The 19,723-nt window shown below is 43.5% G+C and overlaps 1 protein-coding gene across 3 annotated transcripts in view; it reads left to right on the forward strand.

Moving 5' to 3' along the window:
• POLA1 (DNA polymerase alpha 1, catalytic subunit) overlaps positions 1-19,723 on the forward strand; it is a 347,695-nt gene that overhangs the window by 226,978 nt on the left and 100,994 nt on the right. For all 3 annotated transcript variants that reach the window (XM_030575194.1, XM_030575210.1, XM_030575203.1), the window contains one exon: positions 19,084-19,200. In XM_030575194.1, coding sequence (XP_030431054.1) covers positions 19,084-19,200 — 117 coding nt within the window. The remainder of the gene's footprint in view (positions 1-19,083; positions 19,201-19,723) is intronic.

The following is a 19,723-nucleotide window of genomic DNA, read 5'->3' on the forward strand; positions in this document are numbered from 1 at the left end:
AATTGGGTATCTGGGTGTTGGAGACAGGAGCACATCTTAAGCTGTTTTCAGTTAAACCTGCAGCTTTTGGGGGATGTGGTTCAGACCTTGGTCTGTGTTTGCACCAGGCTAGCGTGTCTTGCTCAGCAAGACAGGGTACTGAAGTCCTAAGCTGCCAGGGAAAACGGGCTCAGAGGTAGTCTCAGCACATCAGGTGGCTGTCCCAAGGGGATCTCTGTGATCCAGCCCATCACACATGGACTACAGAGTCTCAGTCTCTCTCTCTCTCTCTCTCTCTCACCCTTGCCCTATAGTGACTGTTCCACTATAGATAAATACGTAAATAGTCATTGGGACAGAGAGAGAATGACTCTGTAATCTAGTGATTAAGGCACCCAAATTCACAGGCTCTTCCCTGTTTTAAGAAAAATTGGATGAGAGAGTAGCACACAGCATCCAAACTGAAGTAGTTCCTGTCATCTCCACACAGTACCTTGAAAAGGTACTAAAGCCCAACTACATGCAAAAATTTTCCTTTCATCTATCCTCATCACGGAAGTAGGAAAAGAAAGCAGACAGGTACGTCAGAGGAAAACCCTGCAACTGTGGATCAGGAAGCAAAGCCAGAGGTAGCTGCAATAGCTCTAAGAGCTTACTATGAAAGACTGTGCCTGCTACCCAGTTAGAATCTAGGAAGCAGAATATCCCACTTCTTTAAAAAATGGTCTTTTGACCACAGACACCTAACTTGTTTTAAAGCTGAGCTTGATAAATTTATGGAGGGGATGGTATAATGAGATTGCCTACAGTGGCATATGACCTATCTGTAAATATCTCCAAAGTCTGGTGATGGGACACTAGCTAGGGAGGCCTCAGGTGTGTGGCTGGTGGGCATTCCCTACATACTCAGGGTCTAACTGATCACCATAATTGGAGGCAGGGGGATTTTCTCCCTGGTCTCCCTGGCAGAGACTCTGGGGGTTGCCTTCTTCTGCAGGCATGGGTCACTTGCTGGTTTGATCTAGAGTAAATGGTGGAGTCTTGCTTGCTTGATTAATTTAAATCAAGGACTTTAGTAACTCAGCCAGAGGTTATGGGCCTACGTCCTGAGTGGATGGGTGAGGTTTTGTGGTCTGCAATGAGGAGGAGGTCAGACTGGATAATCATGATGGTCCCTTCTGGCCTTAAAGTCTATGAGTCTATATGGGTGAGAGAGGTTGTTTATTTCACTGGCTAAGAGCCCCACACTGTCCCTACATCCAGTCACCTATCTGGAGTAGTATGAATGAGAGCTTTTTCTTTCTGGCTATAAGAGCAATATAATTGGTTCTTTCAGAAAGAAGGTTCTTCTGGATAATGATAAATATGGAGTGTGTCGCCTGAAGTACTGGAGAAGAGGTTTAGAGCATCTTGGATTTTGAACAGCTCAACAAATGGATGAAGAAAACAAGATTTTGGATGGACTCCATAGCCTTGGCAGTAACAACCCTATCCAAAGGGATTTTGTTACCTCAGTGGACTTAGCAGATGCTTTTAATCAGTTCCCAGAGTCTTTACCAGATGCTCATGTGGTCATAGTCAGTCTCAGAGCCCTAACCTGTATTTCTTCCTAGACTACATTTTTTATCAGATCCCTGACCAAAGAAGCAGCTCACGACACCACCGTTCCAGCGTCAGAGTTGGTTCGAGCACATGGGTTTGTGATAAACAGCAGGAAGAGCTCTTTTATCTCTTCCCTTCCACAAAGAGCCACATCTGTGGCCAAGGTTTTCCCCTTACTGGACAGATTTGAGCAAATCCAGAACTTGATATTCATGCTTGGAAGGAATCCAAGATTGTTCATCTCTCAGTGTCTGTAGCTACTATGCCTTCTGGTTTCATGTATAACAATTATACCATGCACAAGATTCCATATTAGGCATCTCCAGAAGGTGTGGAACTACTCACTGGAATGTGTGATAGATCAGGTGCTGGTTCCGTACTACATGCTAGAATCTCTCAGTTGGTGGACAATCCCAGGGAGTGTCTGCAGGGATCTTCATATCTGTCCTCCAGGCCCTCAGGTACTCCTTACAGATGCCAGCTTAATGGGGGTGGGGAGCATATCTGGGACACAGTACAGCTCATGGCACGTGGAACTCCATAGACTGGAATGAGAGCATCAGCCTCTTGAAGCTAAAAGTGGTGAAAATAGTCTTCATTTCACCACCCCATCTAGTCAAGCAGTACCACAGAGGCATACCTCACCAACCAAGGGGGAATTTGAAGCTCAACTCTACACTTGGCGTAATGGAAATAATGGAATGGGCTGAAGAGACTCTGGCTTCTGTAAGAACAATTCACATGAAGGTAGAAATAGACATGAACGCAGATTGGCCCAACAGACATACAGTCAACAACTCAGAATGGTGACTAGTTCCAGCTGTCTATCTGTTTGCCAGTCACAAGAACAAATAGTTACCAAAGTACTTCATCAAGGAAGCAGATCCCAGGTCACTGGGAACAAATACTCTTGCACGCTGGTGGCTGAAGGGCTTGCTTTCACATTCCCACCACTTCACCTTCTAGAGGAGGTGATTCAGAAGATAAGGTGAGAGGTAGCAAAGGTAATATATAGTTCTAGTTCTACACTGGCCACAGAGACCATCTTCTTTGTACCCGGTAGACTTGACGTTGGAACCCCCACAACATTGACCAGAGTCTGAACATCTTTCACCAAAGTCCTGTTCTCCAGGCCATCTCCAGCTGACAGCATGACTGTTGAACAGGAGCTGTTAATTGCTTTGAATTATCCTCCAAAGTGAGTAGGATTCTACTGGCCTCCAGATGCTCTTCAATGCTAAAGACCACCACTTCCATCTGGTCATGGTTTAGCTCATAATGTCAAGAAAGCAGAAACCTCAAGAATCTTGGTATTCCAGCAATTCTGGATTTTCTTCGAGATGGTATGGACAAAGATCTTCTGCCTAACATCATAGTACTTTGGGGTGTCAGCCATAAGTAGTGTCTTGCGTGCAGAATACTCAAGCTCTTTAGTCAAAAATCCTCAAGTCTCAAGATTTTTCAGAGACATGTTCAGAACAATCGTTCCTAAGTGGGATCTGCCATTGGTTCTAAAAGCTCTAACCACCCACGCTTTTGAACCACTAACAGTGGTCACACCACTCTATTTTCTCTATCAAAACACCTGCTTCTTGATCGCTATCATATCTGTTGGATGAGTTTTGGAGTTAGCAGCTCTATCCATGTGCAAACTATATTGTGTGTACCACAATGACAACATAAGTGCTTTTAAGAAATCCCGAGCCTCTTGCCAAACATGATTCCTTTTTCCATATGTCACAGTAAGTGATACTCCTATCATTCTGCCCAAATCCTGTGCCTTACTGAAGTCTGTGGCATAAAGTGGATATAGAGAGAACACTAAAGATCTAGATTAGCTTACAAGAAGATTAGGCTCCTTGTTCATGTTCTTTCACCCAAAGTGCCAAGGTCTCTGGCATACGAAGTATCCTTGGACAGATGATTAAGTTATGCATACAGGCCATCAGGTGAATGTATTTCTTAAGAAATGGAATCAAAACACTACGAGAACTTTGGTGACTTTAAACAGAAAGAGCTTGTGTGTCAACTATGAGAGAGTCTATAGAACAGCAAAGTATCTTATATCAACACCTTTATTAAACATTATAAGGTGGATTTTCTATCCTGCAGAGGCCTCCTTAGAAAAGAAGGTGCTGCATGCAATGAGCTACGGTAAATAATTTACCATTCATCCATTTAGTTCAAGGGTATACCTCTCTTTTTCAGTATGTTTGTTTATCCCTCCATGCTTACTGTTCATTGCTCACTACTTCCCATACATCAGAGAATTGTGGGAGACCTTTGGCTGCCAAATGGGAAATTTCTTACCCAATAATTTCCTTTCTGCTAGCGTCTCCCGTGATTCTACAATCCATGGTGTGGCTTCAGTAGCCAACAGACCCCATTTAATTTTTAGTCTGCAGTTTTGTGTGCTAGTTAGCCTACTGTACACAGTTCACTGATTAGCAACAATAACTTCAATACCAATCATCTTATAAGAATTTTTACAAGCCAGAGAATGTTGTGACATGTTGCAAGCAGAACTGCAGAGAGGAGAACAGCTCTGTTATGGGACATGTTGCAAGCAGACAGGAAGTTATCGGGTAAGAAATTTTCCATTCTGGGACTAACTTCTCCCAGTCTGCCCTTCCTTCCTTCCAGATAAATTCTTTAAGGACAATTACAGCTGTGTTCTGTGCTTCTATGTTGGACTTGTTATGCATAGTAGTGCCATCTAAGGTTGCTAGCTAAACTAATTCTAATGCCAATAAGATTGTGTTTTATACAGCTTAAGAAATAGTCTGTGTGGACAGATGAAAGGAGCATGGTAAAGCTCTGGAGCCCCAGCTCATGTCTGAAGTGTGTCCAGTGTCTGATGAGAAAGGGGGCAAAGTACATTGGGCTGGGTAGGAGGAAAGGTTGGGCCTTGAAAGGAAAATTTTAGTCATCTGAACGAGTTTATCAATCTTTAAATGGATGACTTTTTTCCCTATAACACATTTTCTGAAAATTTTCTCCACTCTAGTTTTCAATGTTCCAAACAATGCATCCACTGTGACCTCCTATGTGCATTGATCATCCTCAGTAATTCCTTTTCCTCATGTGTGTTTACACCCTTCAACTGTGTAATTATGTTGTTACTCCTTCCTTATTCATCATTTAAACTATACATATTTAGTTTCTTTAAGCTTAAATGTATAAATGTATCATTCAGTATCTTTAGTCCCTGACAATATTTTTTCTTTTCTCTCTCTTTTGTCAGTTTTTCTTTCCAATTAATATAGTGCCCAGAATTAAATGCAGTACGCCAGATTCATATGTGTTTGAATACATCAGACATGTATAGACAGCAAGTATATTTCCTTTTTTGTGCTGTTGCATTTCAGATGCTCTAACTTCCTGTCCATTATCATCTGTCTTTTTCAGCATTATCTTCCTTCTTCCTATTGAATATCTGCATTTTGGATTTTTTGTGTAGCACTATTAGTTTTACACATTTGCTGGTGCTAGCTGGAAATTTTCTGTTGGAATGATTTTTTTTTGACAGATAATACACTTTCCACAAAATCTAAATTACACAGAAAATTTTCAGTTTTTCTTGGAAATTAACAGATCTGTGGCTCCCCAATTCCATGGCAACCCACCAGGTTAAGTGATGGGAAGCCCAGGCTTCCAAGCTCCACTGCTGTGGAGCAGCTTCTTGGTGGGCTCCTGCAGAGCTGGGGTTCCAGGCTCCCGGGCTCTGCTGTAGTCCTCCAGGGATCCTGTGTAGCAATAATTAATTTCAGAAACACTTATATGTTTCCACTGTGAGAACATTTTGTTATTTCCAAAACAAAATATTGCAGAATATCCATTCTGTGAAGGAAAAAAATAGAGTTTGGGGATTTCCATCCTGAATCAGACCAAAAAAAATCCAAAAACTAGAAATTGATGGTAAAATTGAAATTCTGTTTCCCAGGCAACTCTAGCATTTACCTTTTTACTTGGAAGTTCCCTGTTTGGAGTATCATGGAGCTGCTGATATACAGTAGTTCCCCCTTCTTGCATATGCATGCTCGGCAGTAGATGGAGCTACCAGGCTGTAGAATATACTTGTTTTCTTGCAGCTGGCTGCCTGGGCGTTTGTCTTGTCTTTTGTTTTCTCTGTGGCTTTTGGTTTTGAGATTTGACCCGTTTTTGTTCTTGTGGAAATTAGGTGCTGTTAAAATTTCTAAAAATGTGTTCATGCAGGAAGCAAAACAAACTTTTTTATATGTAAATGAAATCCAAGAATGTTGCAATAATAACTATTTGCTCACTATTAATATGTAGAATGAAGGCCCATTTCTTAATAGACAAGGCCTCAAAAAAAAAAGCCTTATAGTTTGGCTTATCATAGGATACATTGCATAACATCTGACTATTTTATGCCATACATAAGTATCACTGGCTGAGTTAATATCAACCTAAGTAATTGCTAAAATGAAGCCTATCTGAAGCATACCATTGAGCACATTACAAGATATCCAAAGTGTTGCTATATTAGAGAATAATCATCATGCTCAGCTAGTTAAGATAGCAAGTTTACAATAGGATAATATTTATAATGCTTGTCTAACTGCAATATTCAAAAAGCTAGACTATCAACAACAGGCTTAAGAAGAGAGAGCAGTACTTTTCATTTGCAGTTCTTTTCTCCGTTAGCTATACTTAGTGGACACAGTATAATTCAGGGATTTTCTTTTACATCACACATTTTCTCCAATCTCCTTGTCTTACATTTCTCACACTTAGCTGGGCATTTGAATCAAGAATTGTTAGACTCACTAGACTTGTCAATGTTGTTATTATGGTAGTCAGTGGTGAAGACACCAAGCAAATTAAAAACTGAGGGTTTTCTGCCATAATTTTATTTGCTATTTCACAAATTAATTTAAAAACGTAACAATAGCTGCTGGGAAATGAAGGACTGGTTTTGTTTGGTCAGCAAAGACAATAGGCATGAGTCAAATAAGGGTTAACGATAATGCATTTGAATAAATTGAAACTAAACAGAGTGCATATGTTGAATTTGATTCAACATGAATGTCCTTGGAAAAGTTTTTTGTTTAAAGCAAATCAAGACCAGAGCTTAATTATCAAAGCAAAACAAGAGACATAAAGAGCTACATGCTTTTAATATTGCTTTTTTCAAAAATAGCTCCCTTCACACATTTATCTGCATGTTTAATTTCCATGCATAATAGCACTAGTTATTGTTGTCATTTGTAAAGAGAGATTAACAGATAGTAAGTACAAACAAACGCAAATAAGTACTGAATAGCGAGGTGACAAAGAAGAAAAGACCTCTTTAATGTTAATTATGACTGGTAGGAAGTCTAGATAAATTACATTATCTGTTTTCTATATGAATTGAAGGGACATTTAGTCAGTATCTGTGTCAGAGATACAGTTGGGTATTTGCTTTAAATGCAGGTGACTTGACAACTTAGCACTTCGCCAGTTTTTAACGTACCTCAGTGAACTATGGAATTGTAATTTATTTAGAAAAATAAGTTTCAGCTACGTATGTCAATAACTAGACATTTCTTAATAATTAGAAACAAAAGAAGAATATTAATGAGTTGTAGAATGTTAACGTTTTGTTGTTGTCTTAAAATATGGTGGTTGTTTTCAGTTTGGTTGTCAGTCTGTTGATTCGTGTTTTCCTTAAATGCATTGTGTGACCAGTAACATTCATAGTTCTTTCTTAAGCAGTAAATAAAAAAAAAAATAGTAGTTACATAAAGAAATTTGCTTCCAGTGTAATTACTACATGATAGGGTTGGTGGCCCTTTTTATGTACTTTTAGTGAAATAATATAAGGAGCTCCTTACAAAATGAACCATATTTATGTGGATCTTCAAATGCTTGATCATTAGCCCTAAATGCCAACAGTTGGCAGAAAGCAAGCAAAAGAAGTGGGAGATTGTCACATTCCAGGGTGCAGTCCAGATCAGTGAAGAGTTGTCACTTTCTGCCCTGCAACCTTGGGTGCTTCCCAATGCTTTGCTTCTGTAGCTCTCAGCCTGGGCTGCTCCCAAACAGCATACAGGTCACACCCTGATTGTCTATGTATAGCTACAGCCCTGGTCCGGCAACTCTGACCCCAGTAACCAATCAGCAATACACCAGCTACATTCTGGCTTTAGCAGCCTTGGTTACTACCTACAGGGTGACCCCAGCACACTCCCAGTCCCAAATTTTCCCCCAGAATGTGTGTTCTTCACTGTCCAGCCCTCTTCTGGGCAGTTCAGATATTAGAGGTCCATGTTCTCTGTAAAGGGTCAATATTTAATAGTTTACTATTTTTACTGGAGTTATCAGATAGTTCAGTGTAAACACAACAATGGATTAGTTTTGATTAAAAATAAAGCAAATTTATTTAAGTACAAAGAGAGATTTAAAGTGACTGCAAGGCATTAAAGACGAAATGCTTACAAGAAAATAAAGATAAAATGCTTTCTAGTAATTAAAACCTAACAAACTAGACTTGGTTCAAGGTCAAATCCTTACCACATGTTCTCAGCAACAGGACTGACCAAATCAGGGACAGGCAAACTTTTCGGCCTGAGGGCTACATCAGGTTTCCAAAATTGTATGGAGGACTGGTTAGCAGAGGCTGTGCCTCCCCAAACAGCCAGGCATGGCGTGGCCCAGCCCCACCCTGCCTCCTACTTGACCCCTCCTGCTTCTCACCCCCTGACACCCCCCTGGGATTCCTGCCCCATCCAACCACCCCTTCTCCCGGACCGCCCCTGGAACCCCTGCCCCTGACTGCCTCCTGCCACCCCATCCAACCCCTCCTGTCATTCTTGACTGCCCCCAGGGACCCCTGCCCCCATTCAACTCCCCTGTTCCCTGTCCTCTGACCGCCCCAACCCCTATGCACACCCCCACCCCCTGACCACCACCCCAAACTCCCCTGCCCTCTATCCAACTCCACACTCCCTGCCCCCATACCATGGTACCTGGAGCACCAGTGGCTGGCTACACTACAGCTGCACCGCCCAGAGCGCCAGGACAGGCAGTCATGCCACCCGGCTTAAGCCAGCCACACCACTGCACTGCACAGCATGGAGCACCAGGTCAGGCTGTGGCTCTGCAGCTGTGCTGCCCCAGGAGCTCTCAGTCCAGAGCATTGTGCTGGCGGCGCAGTGAGCTGAGGCTGCGGTGCAGGGGGAACGGCAGGGAAAGGGCTGGGAACTAGCTTCCCGGGCCAGGAGCTCAGGGGCCAGGCAGGAGGGTTCCGCAGGTCGGACGTGGCCCCTGGGCCGTAGTTTGCCCACCTTTGGACCAAATTCTCAGGTCAGAACCCCTCCCAAAGTCACACGGCTAGTTCCTTTTTCTTCTTATCTGAAAGAGTGAGAGAGAGAGCGATGCCTTGGAATGTTCTTGCCCCTCACTTTTATAGTCCAGTCACCCTTTGAAGAGGATTCTTCTGAGGATTACCTCTCAAAGCAAAATTAAGTCAAACAGTAAAGAAGGCGACGTGGAGTCTAATGGTGAAGGTGGCTCCATGCTCTTTCTCCTCCCGTATGTATGCTGAAATGCAGAATTGGCTGGACTCCTGCCATTTCCCCCTCTTACTGTCTCCAGGACCCTGTTTACTACTTACCTGTAAATTGAGGTAAATACACATTCTTCTTCATGTATATGCAGCCATGTATTCCACTTAGATGTGTGTGTGGTCAATGCCTGCACCACTTCCTGCAGCTCCCATTGGCCGGGAACAGTGGACTGCGGCCACTGGGAGCTGCGGGGAGCCGTGCCTGCGGGCGGTCAACATAAACAAAATGTCTTGCAGCCTGTCAACGGATTACCCTCATGGGCCACATGCCAAAGGTTGCTGACCCCTGCTCTAACCTTTCTGTACCAAGTAGGCAGGTTTAGAAACCTTGTACAGTTGACTCTGCTTCTGGCTATGGGCATCCTTTGAGTCCGATGCTGATACCGGGTGCTTCCATGTCAGCAGTGTACCAGGCAGCTACAGACCTTCTCTGCCTTTCCTTCCCACAGGACTTTGCCATGGCTGCATCACCTATAGCTCCATCAACTGAAAAAAGCTGCTGAACTCTCAGGGCTGTCAGCATCACACCCCAATATTCCCCTTCCATAGGTTGAGGAAGCAGGGCCAGTACTGGAATCCGTGTGGGGGACCTTGGTACTGGGAATCTCCTGAGCACTATAAAAGTTACTGTGGTGGTTTTCACCACCCTCAATGCAGGTACTATCAGACACTCAGGTACTGCTGCTCACTTCAGAATTTAAACCATTTCTGGCTCCAGCGTACCACTTCCTGCCTCGTTCTCTGCGACAGACAAGTAGACTAGCTACTCACTCCCTCTGGTCTTGCTCTGCCCTTATCCCCGAGGTCCTGAGGCTCCTCAGTGTCTGAGTCAGGGTCATCATCCTCCCATTTTCCATTGCCTGACCAATATTAGGGGCCATCAATGAATTGTTGCAAGTACCAGGAGTGGCGCTTGTCTCATGGTTGAAACAGAGTCCTCTAGCCCAGCGCCTACCGGCCATCAATGCTAGTGGCCTCCATGGAATCTGTGGGACACTCCTCACTTGTGGAGTCCTCTTCATCATGCTCAAAGGCGAGATTGACGGCCAGGTCTGTGGTGATGACTGTTGATCCACTGCAGACCCAGGTACCGGCGTTGCTTCTCTGTGCGGGTTGTCCCATAGTTGTCCCACCTGTGTCCACAGCCCTGGAACGGGATTCAGCTTTAGCCTAGTGAAGGGATTTGTCTTCAGCCCCAGATGATTTTGTGTGGCTTGGTTCATCCCTCCTTTTGGTACCAAAAGAATTTAAAGCAGCCCAAGATGTTTTGTGGCACATAGCTGCTTCCCTCAGTATCCAAGTGGAGTTCTTGCAAGAGAACACCCACAATTTAGTGAATATTCTGCAGCCGTCTGTCTCAGGGAGAGTCACCCTGTGTATCAATGATGTACTCCTTGAACTGGCTATGGCCCTCTGGAACACACTGCCTTTGGTACCATCTGTGGTTAAGCACATGGAAAAGTGCTTAGTTCATTCCTGTGATGGGATATCTAGGTACAACCTGGAACTGGGATTTTGCTGTGCCCCCCTAACTCTCCAGCCTGGGTTGTCTCTTACAATGCTTTGCTAGTGACAAGCAGCAAACACCTGCAGGCCCCGTTATCACTCAGAACAACAGCATGTGACACCCCACACCAGCTCGGTTGCACAAATGTTCCCTGAGCCACTCACGCATCACACAGAGAAAGGCAACAGCAAATTTCCTAAGCCTCCAGCCTTGCACTCCAGAACTGTACCATCTTGCCCTGGTAAGAAACCTGACCACTGTAAGTTCATTACCCAGTCTACCCCTCCCTCAATGTGGAAAGGACACACACTAGCTTTTGTAAACTGAAATGAGATTTCCCAGTCACTTCAACCAAAACGCACTGTTTTAGATGAAATATAAAGCAGATTTATTAACTACAGAATGATAGATTTTAAGTGATTATAAGTGTAGACACAATAAGTCAGAAATAGTTATCAAAGAAAATAAAAGGTACGCTTGCAGTCTAAATCTTTAACCTAAGCAGTATTTGGATCAAGCAGTTTTTCTCACCCCACTGGATGTTACAGGTAGTTTACAGTCCTTAATATATAGGCTTTCCCTTTAAGCCTGATCTGCTCAGTTCAAGTCTTTGTCTTCTCAGCATAGGTGGGGGATGAGAAAGGCAAAAGCATGATGCCTCTGTCCCTTATTTTATAGTCCATGTCCCTGGAAAGAAACTAGCCCAGATATGCCTGGTGGGCTTGCTGAGTTGCAGGGTTGAGCGATCCCCATTGTGTGGTGGTTCTCTTACAGAATTGTAAACCCTTGTTTACAACTCTCCTGCTGATTAATCATCATTTAATGCCCACCTGAGTGTGGATCACCTCCTTTATCCTCACTGGAGAACTAGCAAGGGACAATTCCCAAACTTACAGCGTATTTCAGTAGCAACCATGCAGCAAAATCTCATAACTTCATACACGCTAATGATCTACATATTATGACAGAATAATGAGTTTCAGCAGATCATGACCTTTTCTATGATATCTTACATGGCATATTTTGTTCAAAAATATCATAATTACATGACCGGTGATTATGTGGGTTCCAACATGCTACTTTGAGGCACAGAGTGCCACAGTTCCCATGAGGGATTTGAGGTGTTTTACTCCCACCTAGCCCCAAATTCTCTATTTGTAACTATGATGAGGGACAGAGCCTGTCAAGCCAGGTTTAAGTCCACCCTCAAGCATAAGGATGCTAAACGAATGTACCTTATGGGCAGAAAGATTGATACCTTTGCTAACAAGCAAGCCTTGCTGTCCTGGTAGGATTTTGTTCACTGGACAGTTATGTCAGAGTTCTCAGACCAGCAAGAGAAATTTTGGCTATTTGTCACTAAGGGCTAGCTTAGTGACTAAGACATCCTTGTAGTCCGCACTAGACATCTCAGACTTCTTAGGGTCTTAAGTGATGGCTTCTGTGATCACTGTGAGGAGGGCTTCCTGGCTGCAAAATTCAGGCATTGTCCCATATGTCCAGCAAGCCATTGAGGATCTGCTCTTCAGTGGCCAAATGCTGTTCTCTGACAAGACTGATGAGACACTGCACTCCTTCAAGGTCTCTAGGCTACCATGTGGTTCTTGAAGATAGGCTAGTCCTCTTTCACAGTGCTTGAGGCTTGACACTGACGGCTAGGTCCTAAGCACTGTCGGATCAGGTTAGACCAGCTAGTTCCCCTCCCCATCTCCTCTCCATCTTTTCTCCCCATCTCTCTTCAGGGACCCATCTAACAAGATACTGCTCCCAGTACTTTGGGAGTGATGGATGAGTTTCCGCTGGAAAAGTGTCATCATGGCTTCTACTCCTGGGACTTTCTGGTACCAAATCCAAGGGAGGGGTAAGACCCATCCTCTACTTTTACGACCTCAACAAATAGATCAGGTACATAATGTTCCAAATGGTCATTCTATTTACTATTCTCCTTGTTGCGTCTCAGAACAACTGGCTTGCTGCTCTGTACTTTCATGATACCTACTTTCTTGCAGCGATTTTGCCAAACCATAAAAAGTTCCTTTGTTTCGTCATGATGGAACACCACTTCAGCACAGAGTACTTCTATTCTGCCTCTCTTCTGCCTCCGAGTTTTTACCAAATGCGTGGTCGTTATTACAGCATACCTCTGGAAGAAGAAGAAAATTCACATCTTCCCGTGTTGGAATGACTGGTTACTGAGAGGTAGATCCAGAGAGGAAGTTCTTTCTTATGTTGGAACCACACTGCACTTGCTTGACCATCTGGTCTTACCCTAAACACCAGAAAGTCAACCTTGGCTCCCACTCAGAAAATCTAGTTCATTGGGACCTTGTTAGATTCCACTATGTCGAAAGCGTTTCTGCTGACTTACCATTTTCAGACAGTTTGCCACCTGTGCCTCAGTCTGCAGTTTCAGCCTTTCACAATAGTTTGGACAAGTCTCCAGCTCTTGGGCCAGATGGCCACCTGCACGTAGGTGGTCCAGTTTGCAAGATTGCACCTTCGCCCCCTTTGTATGTGGCTCAGGACTGTTTATTGTCTCACTCTTCACCCTTTAGATAGACTGATTCATCTTCCTCCACTGGTCCTGGACTTCTCTGGATTCATCCACCACTGCAAGAACATTTGCCAAGGCATTCCCTTTGTCTGGCCCTCGCCAACCATGTTGGTTGTTACCGAGACCTCCTTGATAGGTTATGGGGAACAGCTGGGGTCTCTGAAAATACAGGGGCTGTGGTCAGAGCAAGTGGTCTCACTCTATATCAACATTCTGGAGCTTCAGGCCATCTACAATGCATGCAATACGTCTCAGGACCATATCAGAGACTCAGTAGTTCACATACTTACCGACAATTTTGCTGTGATGTATCATGTGAACAAACAAGAAGGAGCACACTCCAGGTTGCTTTGTCTAGAAGCGATCTGGCTGTGGCAGTTCTGCACTGAGGAGAACTTTACTCTGATAGCCATTCACTTGCCCAGGGTTCAAAATCATCTCACGGACAATCGCATCAGGTATTTTTCCTGAGTCATGAGTGGTCTCTGAGGACAAATGTACTCTGGGTCATCTTCACAGTTTGAGGCATCCCAGCAATAAATCTGTTTGCTATAAGGGATAACAGGAAATATCTGTTCTACTTTTGAGGGGGCTTCAGTCCAATGCTTTCCACCTCAGCTGGCAGTCAGCTGTTCAGTATGCCATTCCCCCGATCATGCCACAGGTCATCCTCAAGCTCAAGGTGGATTGGGCCAAGCTCATTATCATTGCCCCGGCATGACTAAGGCCTCGTTGGTTCTCCTACCTTCATGCACTGTCCGTTCAGCATCCCAAACCACTCCCTTATCATCCCAACTTACTCAGAACCAAGGTCACTCCTTACATCCTATGTTCAGCTCCCTGCATGTTGTGGCATGGCTGTTGCATGGCTGAATAAAGAGAGAGAGTGATGTTCAGAGGCTGTCCAGCAAGTCCTCCTTAACAATAGAAATCTCTCCACCAGGATGGCTTATTCAGTGAAATGGAAGAGATTTTTGGTGTGGTCATTAGTTGTGGAATACAAACATTGTTGGTGTCTATTCAGGACATTTTGAAGTACTTGCTGTGCCTTCAATCATTGGGGCTTGCATTTAGTTAATTGAAACTGCATCTGGCAGCAATATTGGCATTTCATCCCCCCATTCAGGAAAGATCAGTCTTCTCCAATGCTGTGTCATCATATGCAGATTGCATGAAGGGTCAAGAGGTCTTTTTGCAGACAGTCTTCAAATGCATATCATCCTGCATCGAAACTGCATATGAAATAGCTTTGGCTCTGCCCCCTCGGTGGGTGCAAGTTCATTCTATGAGAGCACAAGCAGCATCCATAGCATTTCTCAGAGACCTGTCTGTATTGCATATTTGCATGGCTGCTACATGGTCATTGAAGCATACATTCACGAACCATTATACCATAACTGCTTCTTCCAGGGGGATGCAAGGTGGAATGGTCCTCCAGTCTTTGTTTAGGTAGGGGCAGAGGGGATGGCTTGTAAGTCACCTATGTGGAGTGTACAGCTGCAGCTACTTGGAGAAGAAACAGTTACTTACTGTAACTGGTGGTACTTCGGAGGTGTGATGCAGATGTGTATTCCATGACCCACCCTCTGTCCTCTCTGCATCAGAGTCTCATTTCTGGGCATTTTGGTGTGAAGGAACTGAGAGGGGGTCAGGGCTGCCTCATGTAGCCAAATGAGGAACTACAGCCATGAGGTGTGAACATCACCCCTCTATGGGTACTGCTACATAAATTTCTCCAGCTCCAGTGCACAAGGCACGCACACATCTAAGTGGAATAGACGTCTGCATCATGTCTCGAAGAACCACAGTTACATTAAGCAACGGTTTCTTCTTTTGTTGAGGATAGACTTGTTTAACAACATTTGCCTTGTCACGGCTGTGTGGGTTTGAACATGTGCTAACAAACATCATACAGGGGGTATTCCTAACTTTACATATAATGTTGCTACATACGTTTCATCATTATATTATTGACCAGTAAGTTATTGGCTTTCGAATGATACCTCACAAGGCATATTTTGTACTCTCTCTCTCTCTGGACCAAATAATATTTAAATATTTATACAAAGTGGAAAAACTTCAACAGGAGAGACTGAAAGAGCTCCCCCCAGAACAGCCTGGTGATTAGGACACTTACCTGGGATGTGGGATACTTGGTTTGAAATCACTGTTACAGAGTGGGAAAATTAACTTGAGTCTCCTAAAATGCTGAGCCCTGGCACCTCTAAGCTTGGCAGATCATAGCCCCAGCACCTCTGGGCTTACTGCAGTTACTGAAGTAAAAAATTGCTTGAGTCCCGGCACATAATTGCTTGATCCCCAGCATCTCCCTCATTACAAATTAAGCACTAGTCTCTTGCATACCAGGTGAGTAATAACCAGTGGGTTATTAGGTATAAAGGGATACCACCTCCTTCTCTTTTCTGAGTGACACCTAAATCTCCTTGTGATTCTAGCCCGAAAAAAAAATGGAAACTATTTGACAAATTTGTGTCAAAATCATGAATAGTTTAGAATTGACTGAAACTGCATATTTTTCAAATACACTATTCAGGAAAAAAAAATTGCCCAGTCTTAGTGAGACCTCCCCTCATTAGATAAATGTGTGATAATCTGTCCCTTGCATTGGTGTCTTCATAATCTGGCAGTTTTTGTTTTAAGGCCTGAAGCATGAAGTTTAATGTCCCTTCCATAATTTTTGTTTTTATCTATTATGATAACTCTGGGTATTCTTGAAATCTGTATAAATACCCACTCTTTTAAATCTTAAATTCTTTGTCTGATCGACTCATTGCTACGACTTCCTGTAGTAATGAGTTCCACAGTTCAATCACTTGTGTTAAAAAATGTTTGTGTTTTTATTGTGGGTTTTTTTTTACATTCTCATCTTTTAATTTCATTGAATGTTGCCTTGTTTTTTGTGTTATGAGACGGAGTGAATAGAAGTTCCCAGTCTACCATCTATGTGTATACCATGACAGGACTAGAAGGGATCTCCCGGGTCACTGAGTCCAGTCCCTTGCTATCATACGCAACATCTCTTGTAATTATGTTCATAAACTTACAACGCTCCATCTTAAAACTAGCTATGTCAGTGGTCCCCAACCTTTTCTGGATGGCGGGCGCCGGACAACGAGCCACCAAGGACCATGGCCGGTGGACAAGCATCAGCTGAAATGCCGCCACGAAGCGGCAACATCAAGAGGCGTTGCTGCCGAAATGCCGCCGAAAATCAGTGGCATTTTGGCAGCGACGCCTCTTGTTGATGCTGCTTTTTGGCAGCGATGCCTCTTGATGACTCCGCTTTTTGGCAGCAATTCGGCAGATGCTTGTTCTGCAGGCACCGCACTGGGGACCACTGAGTTAGGTTGTTTGTTCCCACAACTCTTGTTGGAAGGCTGTTCCAGAACCTCGCTTTTCTGATGGTTAGAAAACTTATAATTTACAGCCTACATATATCCATGGCTAGTTTATACCCATTTGTTCTTGTGCCAGTGTTGTCCTTTAGCTTAAATAACTCTTCTCCCTCTCTGGTATCAACCCTCCCACTTCCACCCCTTGTGTATTTATAGAGAGTAATCATATTCGTTTATCTTTCAAGTGTGAAGAAAATTAGTCCAGTAGTTTCTAAGTGAAGAATGCTTTAAGTTGGCATTTTCACACGTTGTTTAAAAATGTTTGGATTTTGGCTACCCCCAAGTCAGTTAAATATGAGTCATTTACAGATGTGCTGCAGTTTAATAGCACTTTTTTTGTGTTTTTAATCTGAGTACATGTGTGGAGATTTATATCTGAAACTGGAGCTGAGAACTAAGGGCCTGAACCAAACCTGTTCAAGTCAATAGAGTCGCCATTGACTTCAGTGGGCTTTGGATCAGGCCTGAACTCAGGAACTTCCAAAAGTTAAGGCTTCAGCTGAAGCATTATCGTAACCTGTATTGTTCAATGTAGCTTAAGAATCCTAAGAACTAGTTAATAGCTGTTTACATTTAACCATGAAAATGGCACTAAAAAACGACTGCATAGGTGTATAGCTAACCCTGAAGGGGATACCTTAACTCTTGGAATTCCCATACTTTTGAACATTTAATTTTTATATTAATACGATTTTTGTACTTAACTAATTGCATTTTCTAAAAGTTAAACCCACTGAGCAAGTGCTATAAACAAGAAATGTTCAAAAAGAGTTTTCTCTTACATTGTGTTTCTGAATAGTCTCTTATTTTTCTGCCCTCTTTATGGTTACTGTGTATACTACAAATTCTGCATAGAAATTCTGCAGTGTTGTGGAATTTTCCTCTAGCATGATGTTCTTCAGAAAAGCCTTCCCTGTCCTGCTTAGAGGTGCATAAAATCCTCCCTCGAGAGCACAAGTAGTGCATTGATGGATGCTGTGTTTGTACTTCCTGGGCATAAACGGGGAGCATTGCACTAGCCTCAGGAGTGCACCCACTCTTCAGTCTTCTGCTTACCTCTGTGTTCTTGAGAGAGAGATTCTGCATGCTTTGCCTGCGCCATGTCAGAACAAGCAGGGCCAGATTTTTTTTGTTCAGCCAGGCAGATTGGGGAATGCTTGATAATCATGTCTATCAGTGTTGGATTTGCTGGGTCCTCCTATGGAAGAGTAACTGCTTATCATTAAACGGATAAACGGACACAAATCAGATATTAGGAATGGCAATATACAAAAACCTGTAGGAGAACACTTCAATCTCCCTGGCCACACTATAGCAGACCTTAAGGTGGCCATCCTGCAGCAAAAAAACTTCAGGACCAGACTTCAAAGAGAAACTGCTGAGCTTCAGTTCATCTGCAAATTTGACACCATCAGTTTAGGATTAAACAAAGACTGTGAATGGCTCGCCAATTACAAAACCAGTTTCTCCTCCTTTGGTTTTCACACCTCAACTGCTAGAACAGGGCCTCATCCTCCCTGATTGAACTACCTCATTATCTCTAGCTTGCCTGCATATAAATACCTGCCCCTGGAAATTTCCACTACATGCATCTGACGAAGTGGGTATTCACCCGCAAAAGCTCATGCTCCAAAACATCTGTTAGTCTATAAGGTGCCACAGGATTCTTTGCTGCTTTTACAGATCCAGACTAACATGGCTACCCCTCTGATGCTTATCATTAGGAAATCCACCAAAAATAGATCCATATTGTAATCCCTTACTTCCTCCTCAAACTCAAGCAAGCAAATTGTGTCAGTACCCCAAGAAGCAATACTGAACAGGTCTGGGAGGGAGATGTAAAACAAGAGTCATGAATGAGACAATCAGCAGGACCTCTGTGGCAATTTCTTAAGATTAATATGGATATAGATAGGTTATGCCTACTAAAAGCCAGCAAATGAAAAGAAACATGAATGCTTTGCCATTCTGTCATGCTGCCCCAAGATTGTCCTGCTACTACATCAGTGTTGCTTTGCTGCACAGTTGTGGAAGAGGAAAGTAGATGCAGAATACACATGTTGCGTTATGCATCTGTTCAGCATAGAATGCAGTATGTTGTGGCAGTGTGTTGTATAGTGGGTAGACCAAGGAATTTGATGTCAGGACTTCTTGGTTCTTTTCTGGCACTACCGCCTACTAGCTTACCTTGGGCAAGTACCTTGACCTTTCTGTACTTCAGTGGCTACATCTTTAAAATGGGTGTTATTTATAATGCCAACCTCCTAGGGGATGTTGAGGCTTACTAGTTAATGTTTTCTAGAGTACTTTATCATCAGAGAGAATATCTTCTTTTTAAACATTATTAAAATCATCTAGGTAGAGTTCAACATTTGGGTGGGGAAAAGGTAGGAGTTTTCATTAATCATAGTAAAGTTTATTTTATTCTCTCTTTTCCCTTCTCCTTCTGCAGAGTTGGTTAATATGTGAGGAGCCAACTTGCCGGAATCGAACCCGTCGCCTTCCCCTCAGTTTCTCCCAGAATGGTGCTTTATGTCAGGCCTGTAAGAAGGCTATCCTCAGACCTGAAGTAAGTACCAAAAGCGTCACCCTAATACAGTGCTGTACACTTTGTGACCCAGGGGTTTTCTGAAGCTCTGAAAAGTCTAAATGTGGCCCTTGAAGACAGCTATATTAAGAAGAAAATGTTCTATGATTAAGCGAAAATGTGTTTCTTGAGCTATGCACTGCCAGCTTTAAACTGTGTGTATCAGTCTCATTGCTGTGGACTGGAAGTAGAGGGCTTTGCCTTCCATTGCTTTCCCTGCAGCCACAGGAGCAGCTCTGGAATGTTCGGAGCAGTTCCTTTCCCTCTTGCAGCTTCTCAGCAGTTCCCCTGCTGGCTACCTCCTGCATCAGAGGACGAAGGAGAGTAGGCTCTGGCCAGGGCCGGCTCCGGGGGTTTTGACGCCCCAAGCAGCCAAAAAAAAAAAAAGCTGCGATCGTGAGCTGTGGCAATTCAACGGGAGGTCCTTCACTCTGAGCAGGAGCAAGGGACCCTCCGCCGAATTGCCGCCGAATACCTAGACATGCCGTCCCTCTCCGGAGTGGCC

The sequence above is a fragment of the Gopherus evgoodei genome, chromosome 1 (assembly GCF_007399415.2).
Source record: "Gopherus evgoodei ecotype Sinaloan lineage chromosome 1, rGopEvg1_v1.p, whole genome shotgun sequence".
NCBI lineage: Eukaryota > Metazoa > Chordata > Testudines > Testudinidae > Gopherus > Gopherus evgoodei.